Source organism: Lynx rufus, unplaced genomic scaffold (assembly GCF_022079265.1).
Source record: "Lynx rufus isolate CCGP_SWC_20201006 ecotype Redwood Valley unplaced genomic scaffold, mLynRuf1.p SCAF_17, whole genome shotgun sequence".
In the NCBI taxonomy this organism is placed as follows: Eukaryota; Metazoa; Chordata; class Mammalia; order Carnivora; family Felidae; genus Lynx; species Lynx rufus.
In genome coordinates, this window is record NW_025814831.1 from 3,857,282 (window position 1) to 3,869,977 (window position 12,696).

The window sequence follows — 12,696 nt, forward strand, 5'->3', positions numbered from 1 at the left end:
CCTTAAAAATGTAACTAGAAGACTTTGACCCAACAATTCAACTTCCAGAAATTTGTTCCAGTGGAAAAAATTAAGTGAACCAATATTTAATCATGAGACCAGCATTTCAGCATTGTTTATAACAGCAAAAAGCACGGGGGGAAACTGATAAAAAAGCCCTAAGATTGCTTAACTGAATTATGAAAGATGTGTAGGATAAAATAACATGCTAATAACAGCTATGTACACAAAATGTATTTGACATAAAAACATGTTCAAGAAAGACCAAATTTAAAAGGTTTCAGAAATGATATATTGAGATCCCATTTTTTGTTTTTAAAAAAGCAAGTATAGAGTCATAAGTGTGTATATAGGCATATACATTTCATGGAGTCATCTGGAAAGAGTCACCAAAATGTTAGCAGTGATTAAGGGTGACAATATCATCATTTTCTTTTTCTCCTTTTTGTCTAGCTGGATCTCCTACTTTGCCTACAAAAAGCATGTATGTTTGACGTGATTTTAAAGTTTAGGTGTGCCTGGACCCTTTTGTCTTTCCATGCCGAAGAACAGCTGTTCTCCTACTTCAGAACCTTCTGAGATCGAAAACTCTTTGAGGTTTTACTGAAGCTGCAGATACAGACTCCCTTCAGAAAAGCACTTCTATGAACTTATATATAAAAGTCATAACCACGCTGGGATCCAACACTCCAGCCTGAACTGGGGCCGATGGACTAAGGGGCCCTTCCTTCCAGGGACTGTAGTGCTATCCTCCCTGCAAGGGCTCTGCCGCAGGGGATGCTGTGTTGTGGGGGCTTTCCAGTCTGTGCCAAGGAGCCCCGGGTTTCCCTGGGGGGCCCTCAGGGATCCCACATAGGCCTTATTCAATTTTTATGAATGGGCAAAATAACCTAAGACTGCAACCCATTTCAAAAGGCTTAATAAGATCATTCAGACACCCCATCGTTCTCAGTGAAAAGTTCACAATAAAGAAATGTCATAAATATACACAGAAAAAAAGTTATATACAACTGTAGGAATTCATGGGCCTCTCGAATCTTCTGACATAATGATTCTTAAGATGTGAAAGATTAAAAATTCCCCATGTGTGAGGCTCGCTACTGTAGGACCTACGCTGCTGTTTCTGAGTAACGGGAAAACTTGCCCTGAGTCCCTGCCAGCCCTCTGCAGCGCACTCATGACCCAGCTCATGACCCCACTGTGCAGGCCCCTGCGCCGGCCATCGAGAGGACATCCCGAAGGCTGAGAGGAGGAACCAAGCCCTCACCTGGTCCTTGCCAGTACCACGCCCACACTCGTTAACTACTGGGCTGATGGCTTGGGAAAGAAGGCAGTGAGGACGGCTGCCCAATGAGGACAAACTCGTTACTCAGTAATGCTATTGCTTGCTTTCAGGCTTCCTTTATTCCTGTTTCTTGGCAAACAAAATTCTAAAGGCTATACAGCAAAGTTAGTATTGTTTAAAAAGTCATTATCATGACGCCTTGTACATAGCAATAAATATATTAAATAGAATAAGTAAGAGGAATGTTTTACGTATGGTACTAATAAAATTTATTTGCCTAAACAATACTAGGGAAAAAAATACCTCCTTTTTGCTTTCCTTGTTTTGATCAATCTCAATGTCAATGGGGTTATTTCCATTTGTTTCTTCCAGTTCATCCTCACTGGAAGGCAAGAACAAGTTACTGAAAGACTATTTGGTACTAATTCTATTTAATATACAAATATAAGCAATAAATTGATTTAATGACAGATTTAATACAAAATCAGTATGTTTTCAGATTGCCGAGATAAACATTTTTACAATTCAAATAAATTAAAACCAACTCCTAGTTCTCTTACTCTAAATGATTAAAACAACAACAACAACAACCTACTGAAATAGATTTTTAACTTCTGGATCAGGTCTAGAACATTGTTGCTTCATATTTGTAAAATGTTTCTTCTCAACTCTCAACTGAAAAGATCAAATTTAAGAAATTTATGTAACTGCCCCGTAATCATCTTGTGGTGGTGGGCTAGGACACAATCATTACATGTGACTGAGAAATTACTCAAAAATAAAGTCCCCATGCGCTGGGAACAAATCCCCAAAAAGTGAAACTCCACTTCAAGTCCCAAGTACACACTCATGACTCAATCCAAGCGCCAGAAGGGGGAGAGCCTTTTGGCTCTGGATAAACTGAGATTTTAAATTAGGTTAATTTTAAAAAGAACATTCACATTGACATGGTACTTCAAATGCCTTTCTTTATAGCCTTCCACGTGTTATTATTTTTTTAAAAGAGCTCCGTAGTAGAGCCTTTACTTTGAAAAGTAAGAAAACTGAGGATCACAGAAGCCGAGCACAGCCTGCCCCAGTTTCCCCGCAGTTACATCCAGTTCATCGCCCCACCGTCTCAGGATCCGGCCCAGATGGCCGTGCTACCTTCCTGTGCTGAGTTCTGGCCCAGGAGAGAGAGTTCAAAAGGAGAGTGAGCCAGGGCTGAGGGACCTCTCTCGTCCCTGCTGTCACTTCCACCAATCCCTCAGGTGCTAGCGCCCCGGTCTGCACAGGTGCTCAAGGGCTCAGGCTCCCCACCGGGGGGCTGGGGGAGGGGGTGGGGGGTGGGGGGCGCGGTGCGGGGGACAGGTGCTCTCAGGGTTGGTGCACAGAGAAGCACCGGGGAGGGGAGCCTGTGGTGAGGGCGGGGCAGTGGGGGACAACAAACCCCAACCTATTCTTTTATTTAACTCTAATTTCAGGGTTAGCAGAGTACAGCTGCCTGTAGTACAAGACCTTGTTTATAAAAAGTAAATGAGTCCTAACGTATAACGGAAATAAATATTTTTAATCAAAAGTTATTGGAACATAAAAACAAATTCATTAGCATTTGCCACTTTTCTTTGATTACTAAGAGCACTAACCCAAAAACAGACCCACTAGCATATATGCTGCAGACCACACAGCATCCAGACGTATCAAGGTCAACACTTTTAGACTCTCACAGCTGGAGTGCTCGGCAGACGTTCCCACCATTGCCCCCACTTTACAGCTGGGCCCACGGACGTGAATCCTCCAGAAGTCATACTACCACTTTGTTCCCACGATATCCTATTTAAAATCATAAAATACCCTCCTGAGATGGGGCCATGGAGATCAGATAGTCTCTCTCCCTTCACTTCATTTGTATTATTAGTTAAAAAAAATAACATTACAGGGGCGCCTGGGTGGCTCAGTCGGTTGAGCGTCCGACTGCGGCTCAGATCACGATCTCGCGGTCCGTGAGTTCGAGCCCCGCGTCAGGCTCTGTGCTGACAGCTCAGAGCCTGGAACCTGCTTCGGATTCTGTGTCTCCCTCTCTCTCTGCCCCTCCCCCGCTCACGACCTGTCTCTGTCTCTCTCAAAAATAAATAAACATTAAAAAAAATTTAAAAATAACATTACAGGGGCATCTGGGTGGCTCAGTCATTTGAGCGTCAGACTTTGGCTCAGGTCATGGTCTCGCAGTTTGTGAGTTTGAGCCCCACGTCGGGCTCTCTGCTGTCAGCGCAGAGCCTGCTTCAGATCCTCTGTCCCCAACTCTCCCTGTCCCTCCCCCACTTGTTCTCTCGCTCTCTCAATAAATAAATAAATTAAAAAAATTAAAAAACAGCATTACAGAAAACGTGGAAAACAAATTTCAAAAAGCCACCAACCTAACACAAAAACCACTATGTCCACTTGCTGCCTTCTAGACTTTGAGCAGCTTCATTTTAGAGTTGAGGAGGCGGAGGCTCGGGGAAGAGGCGTGTGGCACTGACCCCGCACGTGAGTTCACACCACCTCTGGAGTGAGACTCCAACCTGCCTCTGCGCGTGAGCACAGGGCCGCCCCCTGCTCTGCGCCATGTGGCGGAAGTGTTGGCTCGGATGTATCCTACTCACCAAGCTATCCCTATACCTGGTGTCCTTAGGAAGAAGAATCACAGAATGTTTCCCTCCCTCTCGCACACAAAATAGATGGTCAAGAAAGGGATGAGGGAAATCTAAACTGTACTGTCATCTTTTAACACACCAGACATAAAAACGTGGCAAACAAATCTTGTGTAAGTATACCCCAAAAAATTCTACATAGGCAATAATAGATTTCCTTCTTATTAAAAGGAGACACCCTTCAGCGGTATGAAAGAGTATGTGGAAAAGTTCGTTCATTTAAACTGGAAGTTTCTTGGGGCGCCTGGGTGGCTCAGTCCGTTAAGCGGCCGACTTCGGCTCAGGTCATGATCTCACAGTTCGTGGGTTCGAGCCCCGCGTCGGGCTCTGTGCTGACAGCTCGGAGCCTAGAGCCTGCTTCGGATTCTGTGTCTCCCTCTCTCTCTGACCCTCCCCCCGTTCACGCTCTGTCTCTGTCTCTCGGAAATAAATGTCTAAAAAAAAAAATTAAAAAATAAAGAAATAAGGTGGAAGTTTACTGAATGCAGGAAGAAGAGAGTGGTAAGAAACGAATACCCAAAGAACGGTGGGCTCACGCGTTAATGATACAGCTCACGAACGTTACTGAAGAATATTTCTGTACATCTGGCTCCACCAGGAAGGCATTTGGGGAACTCCATCCCTCTCCCTTTCCTCTGGGCACCGACCGCCTCTAAGAAATTCTAGTGACCCGAGAGATCCCCCACGCGGGGAGACACCACCTCCAGGCAGGAACTGACCTCTCCTCCCGCTCCCGCTTCTGTTTCCGAGCGTGGCGGTCCATCACACTGGTTTTAGTCCTTGTCTTCTTCCAGGAGTAGTAAAATTTCACCAGACTTGCTATAGATTTATCAGGAAGCTAAACATAAAAACTGAGTTGGTTTCGATTTAGAGCTGATCATTACAAATCAAGTGTGCTTAGATACGGTTAATAAGGACGGTCACACACACAGAAATGTTTTAAGGCACAACCCTTTTCTCTGAGAAGAAGATTCAAGAAGAACTCTCATCGGTACATTTCCAAACTACTGCAGTGTGACTGTAAGTGAAACTCAGCCCAGGAAGGATCGCCAAAGGCAGGCTGAGACGAACCCAAGTTTTCATACCTCAAGTGTCTAGCCTAACTCCTAGGTTATTTTTTAAAAATTCACTTCAGCACTCGTGCAACCATCAATAAAAGCTTTCCTGGTAGGAGTCCACCAAACAGCCTTCTAGAATATGAGATAAGCCAACCTTCCCCAGGCAGACAGGGTTCCACGAGGCGCCACACCTCATCAAACAACCATCAAAGACGCTTTCTATCGGATTAATGTGGGGAGTCCCAACAAGAGAGATGGGGATGGGGTGGCGGGGGGCTCGTGTTACAGCTGCTCTCAAGCTGGGAAGTGCCAGGAGATGCTTTGCTCCTGTAACTTGAAGCCTCTCATCCACTCCACGGCAAGCATGAGCTACTCTGTTCAACGCGGGACTATCTCGGCTGCGGATGACATCCCTATCTTTCAGGTATGCTGCAGGGGAGAGAGGCTGGGAAAAAAAGAAAAATCAGTGGATTCATCTACTTACCATTTGTTGGATTCTATGAAAAGTTTTCCCATGAAAACTAAAGGCTTGCTCAAACAAGACTTTATCTTCCACAGTCCACTCATCTGGGAAGGGGGTAAAGTTGGGCAAATCAGCCAATGACTTTTCAATATTATGCTTATGCCAAAAGAGCATCCCAAGAGCCTAGAAAAATAGTATCAGTGAAATTTTAGACCAAAGACGTGAGTGAAACGTTAAAATGGAAATGAGGTTGGCAAAAGAAGAGCACGCACGCCCCTGCAGCCCGGGAAACACTGCTACGCGGCTGATGCGCGCGCACTCCCGCGAGACACGCCCCGCTGTGCTCACTTCTCAGATGAGAACACGGTGGCCCTGAGAATTAAGTCCTTGCCAACGGTCCAGGGCTGGTAGGTGGCAGAAGCAGTGTGGCCCTAGAATTTGTGCTCTTTATTTATTTATTTTTGAGAGCGAGCATGCGTACAAGTGGGGAAGGGGCAGGAAGAGAGAGAGGAGGAGAGAGAGAGAATTCCAAGTGGGCCCCGCACTGTCGGCGCAGAGCCCAATGTGGGGCTCGAACCCACGAACCACGAGATCATGACCTGAGCCAACACCAAGAGTCGGCTGCTTAACCGACTGAGCCACCCAGGTGCCTTTGGAATCTGTGCTCTTAAAAGCCACACTTGAATGCCTCTGTATACGAAAGGACAAAGTAATTTATAAATGCACTTAATTGTTTTGTTACTCTTTTCCTGAAAAAACTCAAATATAAAGAGGGTTTTCTTTGTTGTTTTTTTTTTGTTTTTTGTTTTTTGGTAACCCAGAAGGGAGAAAATATTCAAATGGGTGACAAATTGGAAATGAGAGATAATTCAGCAATTTTTTTCCTGGTAACTCCCAAGTGAGACCAATCAGAATTTCGAAGACCAGAATCCTTAAAAATTCATCTAGGTATATTTAGCAATCACCTAATGACTTTTACACTTTCTAAACAGAATTAAAAACTGGTGATGTCAGACTGGCTCAGTTGGTGGAGTATGCGACTCTTGGATCTCGAGGTCGTGAGTTCGAGCCCCATGATGAATGCAGACATTACTTAAAATCTTCAGGGGCTCCTCGGTGGCTCAATCGGTTAAGCATCTGACTCTGATTTCTGCACTGATGGTGCACAGCCTGCTTGGGATTTTCTCTCATTCTCTCTCTGCCCCTCCCCTGCTTGTGCTCGTGCTCTCTCTCAAAATAAATAAACTTTACAAATAAATAAATAATAATAAAATCTTAAAAAGTTGGTGATATTCTGAGCAACTTTGTGAAATTCACGAGTAGGGTTTAGAAAAAGAAAAGGGATATACCTCTTGCTTTTAAAGATTCTGGTACTATCCTACTATAACCAGCTTTTCTAACAAATTCTACCAAGCTGAAATAATTAAAAGCATGGCCAAGGCTAAAACAAAGAGTTTAATTCTATATAACGTAACTCAGTGGTGCTCTCAATCATGAGCATAAAAGCTTGCAACTTACAGGCTGTAAAATCTAGATCAATGCCAAGGAAAGCACTAATCCAAATTAATATGCTGATTTTTAAAATAGGAGTTAGAGGGGCGCCTGGGTGGCTCAGTTGGTTGAGCGGCCGACTTCGGCTCAGGTCACGATCTCGCGGTCCGTGAGTTCGAGCCCCGCGTCGGGCTCTGTGCTGACTGCTTGGAGCCTGGAGCCTGTTTCAGATTCTGTGTCTCCCTCTCTCTCTGACCCTCCCCCCCCCCCCCCCCGTTCATGCTCTCTGTCTCAAAAATAAATAAACGTTAAAAAAAATAATAAAATAAAATAGGAGTTAGAAATAAGCTGAAATAAGGTTATCATCAAGGGGCGCCTGGGTGGCTCAGTCAGCTGAGCATCCGACTTCGGCTCAGGTCATGATCTCACAGTTTGTGGGTTCGAGCCCCATGTCGGGCTCTGTGCTGACGGCTCGGAGCCTGGAGCCTGCTTCAGATTCTGTGTCTCCCTCTCTCTCTGCCCCTCCCCTGCCTGTGCTCTGTCTCAAAAATGAATAAACGTTAAAAAAAAAAAAATTATCATCATACTTTTGGGGAAAAATTAATCTCGTAGATTTCTAATAGCTCCCAAACAATTTTTAAAAGAAAACCTTAGTCAAATATTACAACTTGGAACTGATTCAAAACAGTTAATATGAAAAGAAAACACTGTGGGTCTGAGTGAAACATGTCACCCGGAGTCAGGATAAAACCCATCACACAAATGACAAACCACATATTCAAATAGGGAAGTATTAAGCCCTAAATACTACCAACCTGCAGAAAAACAGGTGCCTTTCAAATCAAAGGGCCCTCTAATACTCATCTCAAGCAATAAAAAGGGGACCAGGCCCTTGTTTAATTTGCTAGTGACCACCAAAAAATTGCATGGCTACTTAACACACAGAACACAATTTAACAGGTCGGCTATAAAAACCATTAAAAAAAACACATTTTTTATTAATTTTTTTAATTTAATTTTTTTAATTTACATCCAAATTAGTTAGCATATAGTGCAACAATGATTTCAGGAGTAGATTCCTTAGTGCCCCTTACCCGTTTAGCCCATCCCCCCCCCACAACCCCTCCAGCAACCCTCTGTTTGTTCTCCATATTTATGAGTCTCTTTTGCTTTGTCAACCTTCCCCCCACCCCGGTTTTATATTATTTTTGTTTCCCATCCCTTATGTTCATCTGTTTTGTCTCTTGAAGTCCTCATACAAGTGAAGTCATATATTTATCTTTCTCTAATTTCGCTTAGCATAATACCTTCTAGTTCCATCCACGTAGTTGCAAATGGCAAGATTTCACTCTTTTTGATTGCTGAGTAATACTAACACACACACACACACACACACACCACATCTTCTTTATCCATTCATCTGCTGGTGAACATTTTGGCTCTTTCTATACTTTGGCTATTGTCGATAGGGCTGCTATAAACATGGGGGTGCGTGTGCCCCTTCGAAACAGCACACCTGTATCCCATGGATAAATGTCGAGTAGTGCAATTGCTGGGTCTTAGGGTAGTTCTATTTTTAGTTTTTTGAGGAACCTCCATACTGTTTTCCAGAGTGGCTACGCCAGCTTAGCTCGCATTCCCAATTAAAAGCCCATTTTAACAACAAAAGAAAACCATGACATTACCTGTTCCATGTTGTACCCATGCTTCTCTTTAGCAATGGCAATGTATTCATCTACTGAAAAACAAGACAAGAGGCCAGTAAACACACTTGAGGGACAGGAAACCACAGTACATGAGCACTAGAATTATATGTATATATTTCAGGCCTGCCATGTGCAAGAAAAAAATAAAGAACAGACAGTAACAAAACAGAATCATATATAATATGATCCCATCATGGATCTTACACATAGAAATCCTACAAAGGAATGGCTAAAAATATACTCTAATATTAACGGTACTTAACATATCCCATCTATGGATGGGAGAGATCATGATTCTTCTTTTTAAACTTAGTTCTACTTAAATTTTCTATGATAAACAAATATCACATTGGTACCCTGAAAGATAATCAAAAGAAATAAAAAGAAATATTAAATGGGGGTTTGTTTTTAGTCTCCGCTGAGTTTGAAAAACAAACAACTTATCTCTATACTAAAAAATCTAAGAGATGAATTACATGAACCAGTGCCTGCTATCTGCTCTCAAACTCCAACACAAGGTGACAAGTGCCAGTTTTTCAAGCACTAAGGTAACGCCAAGGAAAACTGACTCGATATCCAGGGGAAGTTGCCATCCCCAAAGTTATTTCCTCTCTACATTTTCTAGCCTTCCTTCCAGGAAAAAAAAAAGAGAGAGACTACTAACCAATAACACTTCGTTACATTCCTATGTAAGTTTTTTGCTTTGTTTTGTTTTTGGTAAAGTACAAAAATAACACAAGCTCCAAAAAAAAAAAAAAAAAAAAAAATCAAATAGCACAGAACTGTCTGAAACAAACAGAATTCTGTCCCCAGGCCATCTCCCCCCCCCCCCAGTCTCTCTCTCCAGGTGCAATGACCACACTTCAGAGCTGAGGAAACAGGCTGGCGCGGTTGGTTCACTTGCCCACTGTAACACAGCGAGTTAACAGAAGCCTGATCGAAGTCAGAGCCTCCCAGGCTCAGAATGCTAGTCAATGACCCCACAACCATCTTACCTGATTGTGGCACAACTGGTAGCCAATTTACAAAAAAGAAATCGATTCCGGAAGAGATTTCAAACTCTTTTATGAACAGGTATTCTAACACTAGAGGAAAGGCTTTTCCACTGACAGAAGAAAAAGTCGATGTCGTTCAAATAGTGACTACACATAGTCCCACTCAGTATTAGTTTCAACACCGAGCACTAGTTTTCCATTTCCTTTTTAAATATTGAAAGTCCATACAAACAGACAGTGATTTCACTCAGAACATATAGAGCGAACCCTTGAACTCGGGTGTGAACTACACGGGTCCACTTTTACGAGACTCTTCTGCAGTCCAGTGCTGTCAAAGTATTTTCTCAGTAACACCGGCTTTTCTCTGGCTTCCTTCACTGGAAGAATGCAGTACGTGTCACATATAACACACACAACAATGTGTGTTGGCTACTTATGTCATCAGCAAGGCTTCTGGTCAACAGCAGGCTATCAGCAATTAAGTTTCTGGGGAATCAAAACTTGTACGTGGATTTTTTTTTTACCTCACAGGGTGTTGGGCGCCCCAAGGTGTTCAAGGGTCAACCGTAGTGAGATTCCTATTTACCCGTGAGTCGGCGAATGACAAACTAAATGACCCTGGTTTGTCACAAAAGTCGGAACCGGTGGTCTGAAAAATGGGGAGGAATTATTCCAAAGTGTTTCCCTTGCTTATTATGTCACAATAGGGTGGATTATGCCAAATAAGAGGAAAATGCCCTAAGATTCTTTAAAATAATGCTGATGCACGGTGAGGCTGCACGGCTCACACGGGACCCCGGCGGAAAGACTGCAGGTCGGGTGATAAAACTAAGTAATGAGATGTGTTCAAGCCAAGGCTGTGTACGGGGAAGAGGGAAAAACAATCTGCAGTGAACTGAGGGTCAACCCCAGAGAGGGTCTGCTGGAAGGGTGGTTCCTTTTCATAGACATCCGGCAAATGAACCCGAAACTTGCGCTCTACAAGCTCAACTCCGCAAGCGTACAAACGTCCAGACACTATCATTACCTTTGCTGGATGAGGGACGCGTGGTGCGTGCACAGCCACCGCCCAGGCATGTGATCTGCGAGCAAATCCGCGCACCAGGTGTCTGGGCAGGGCAGGGGGCAGGCCCCGCGGGGCTGTGCGCTGTCCCAGTAGCCTGCCCTGCCCACCGTTCTCGGGGGCAGATGCTATCTGCTCCAGTCTTTTCTGCTCCGTCAGTAACAGGGCCAGTAAACCTGTCTCCCCAGGTCTCCAACGGGATTTAGCTCAAAAATTACAAGGAAAACAAAGCATTCTTTGGATACTACTTTGGTATTTTCATCTGCTTTGTTTTTTAACAGAAAAATTAGCTGGTGGCAGGAACAGTAAAATTGACCAGTGGATTGTGAGCGTTGCAGGCAAGTATGGACAGAACATTTTCTGTGCTGCAAACAGTAAAGTGTTGTTAATAAGTAACCTTTAAGATCACACCTCTTTTAGATTTCCTTGTAGACTCCTCTGAGGACTCAAATCTAAAACAAAGGAAGAAAGGACTTAATCAGAGCCACTTAGGGGGAAGTCACTTGGTATCTCTACTAGGTGAGGTGAAGGCGTGACAAAACAAGTCAATAGATGGGGAGCCTTGCAACTTGCGAAAGAATTACCATCTGATACCCACCAGCAAAAATACAACCGTTCACTCTTTTCATGTCCCCAAAGTCCAACAAAGACTGGATGAACAATTTGCCAAAAGAATGCTGGGGGTGCTGTCATGTGAATGATGTCACGGGAGAGAAAGGTTCTTTCCCAGCAAGTGAAAAGGCAGCACAGGTCAGGTGTGTGGTGAGAGAGACGCAGGTCCAGTCTTGGCTGTCTCTGGACAAAAGGAGTTCACAGGCGGTGGTGCCTGACGCACGGTGAGCGCTACGGTTTCGACCGCGGTACCTCTAGCCACTCTCCTGACCTTCCCAGGAAGTAGCTCTCACCAGGAAAGCTGCGTCAGCACCGAACTGAAAACCACAGCAGAGCAGGAAGTCCTCCCAGAATGCTGAAGACCGGACTTAATCCAGAACAGGGCCGTGTGCGCGCACAACGGATGCTGCCGACGGCCTTGTCTCTCACTGCCTCCCTACTGTACGCACAGGGTCCTCAGCTCTTGCTCCCTTTCACAGTCAGGGGGACAAGGGCTACCCACCAGTTTCTAGAGTCCCCAATATCTTCTCTACCACCTACCCTGCTCCTTTCCAGAACATGCCAGTAGCTGCTGGTAGGGCATGATGAAAATGTAAAGTGTGCATTTTCAAAACCTCCCACATGCTTTCCTTAAAAGCAAAAATAAGCTTGCAACCTAAGACGATAAAATCCACTCCCAAATGCCTTCATGAAAACAAAGGATGACCGGATACGTTAGGTCGTGGATGAAGGATGAATCAGAAAGGGAGGCAAAAAGCTCTAAAACAACGAACACGGGGTTCCCGGGGACTTTTCCAGTACTTTCTCATCTCTGGCAACAGTAATCTTGATTTCATCTCTAGTAAATTAAAGGTTAACCAGAGTCTGTCCCAATCTGGGGGTGAGGAGCCACTGCGGGCAGGCGAGGGTCATTAAGTATGCTGTGATGAGGACGATGCCCAAAGTCCATGTGGCTTAAGGAAATGCCAGGATGTTGGCAAGGGCCCGGTCATTCGCACCCACCAGCCTTCCCCACTGCACGGGGACAGAACCAGGCAGTCATCTGGGTGCAAGAAGAAGCTGACCGGACATTCTAAGCAGAAAGATCGGTTACTTGGCGTACTCTCCTTTAAAAACCATTCTATCGTTGTGTAAGTGCAATATTTTAAAAACTTGAATATTCCCACGGAAACAACCAAGGAGAAATGTCTAATCTTAAATTATGATGGATAAAGACACGTATCACTTCGATTCTTTAACAAGTGCACATACGGGAGGGCAACTGGGTGGCTCGGTCGGTTAAGCGTCCGACTTCAGCTCAGGTCACGATCTCACGGTTCGTGGGTTCGAGCCCCGCGTCGGGCTCTGTGCT

The 12,696-nt window shown here is 44.4% G+C and overlaps 1 protein-coding gene across 1 annotated transcript in view; it reads right to left on the reverse strand.

The window, feature by feature from the left end:
- RCOR1 (REST corepressor 1) overlaps positions 1–12,696 on the reverse strand; it is a 129,154-nt gene that overhangs the window by 16,583 nt on the left and 99,875 nt on the right. Inside the window, exons 4-7 of the mRNA XM_047080041.1 lie at positions 8,655–8,707; positions 5,500–5,661; positions 4,677–4,795; positions 1,589–1,667 (exon numbers count right to left, since the gene is read on the reverse strand). Coding sequence (XP_046935997.1) covers positions 1,589–1,667; positions 4,677–4,795; positions 5,500–5,661; positions 8,655–8,707 — 413 coding nt within the window. The remainder of the gene's footprint in view (positions 1–1,588; positions 1,668–4,676; positions 4,796–5,499; positions 5,662–8,654; positions 8,708–12,696) is intronic.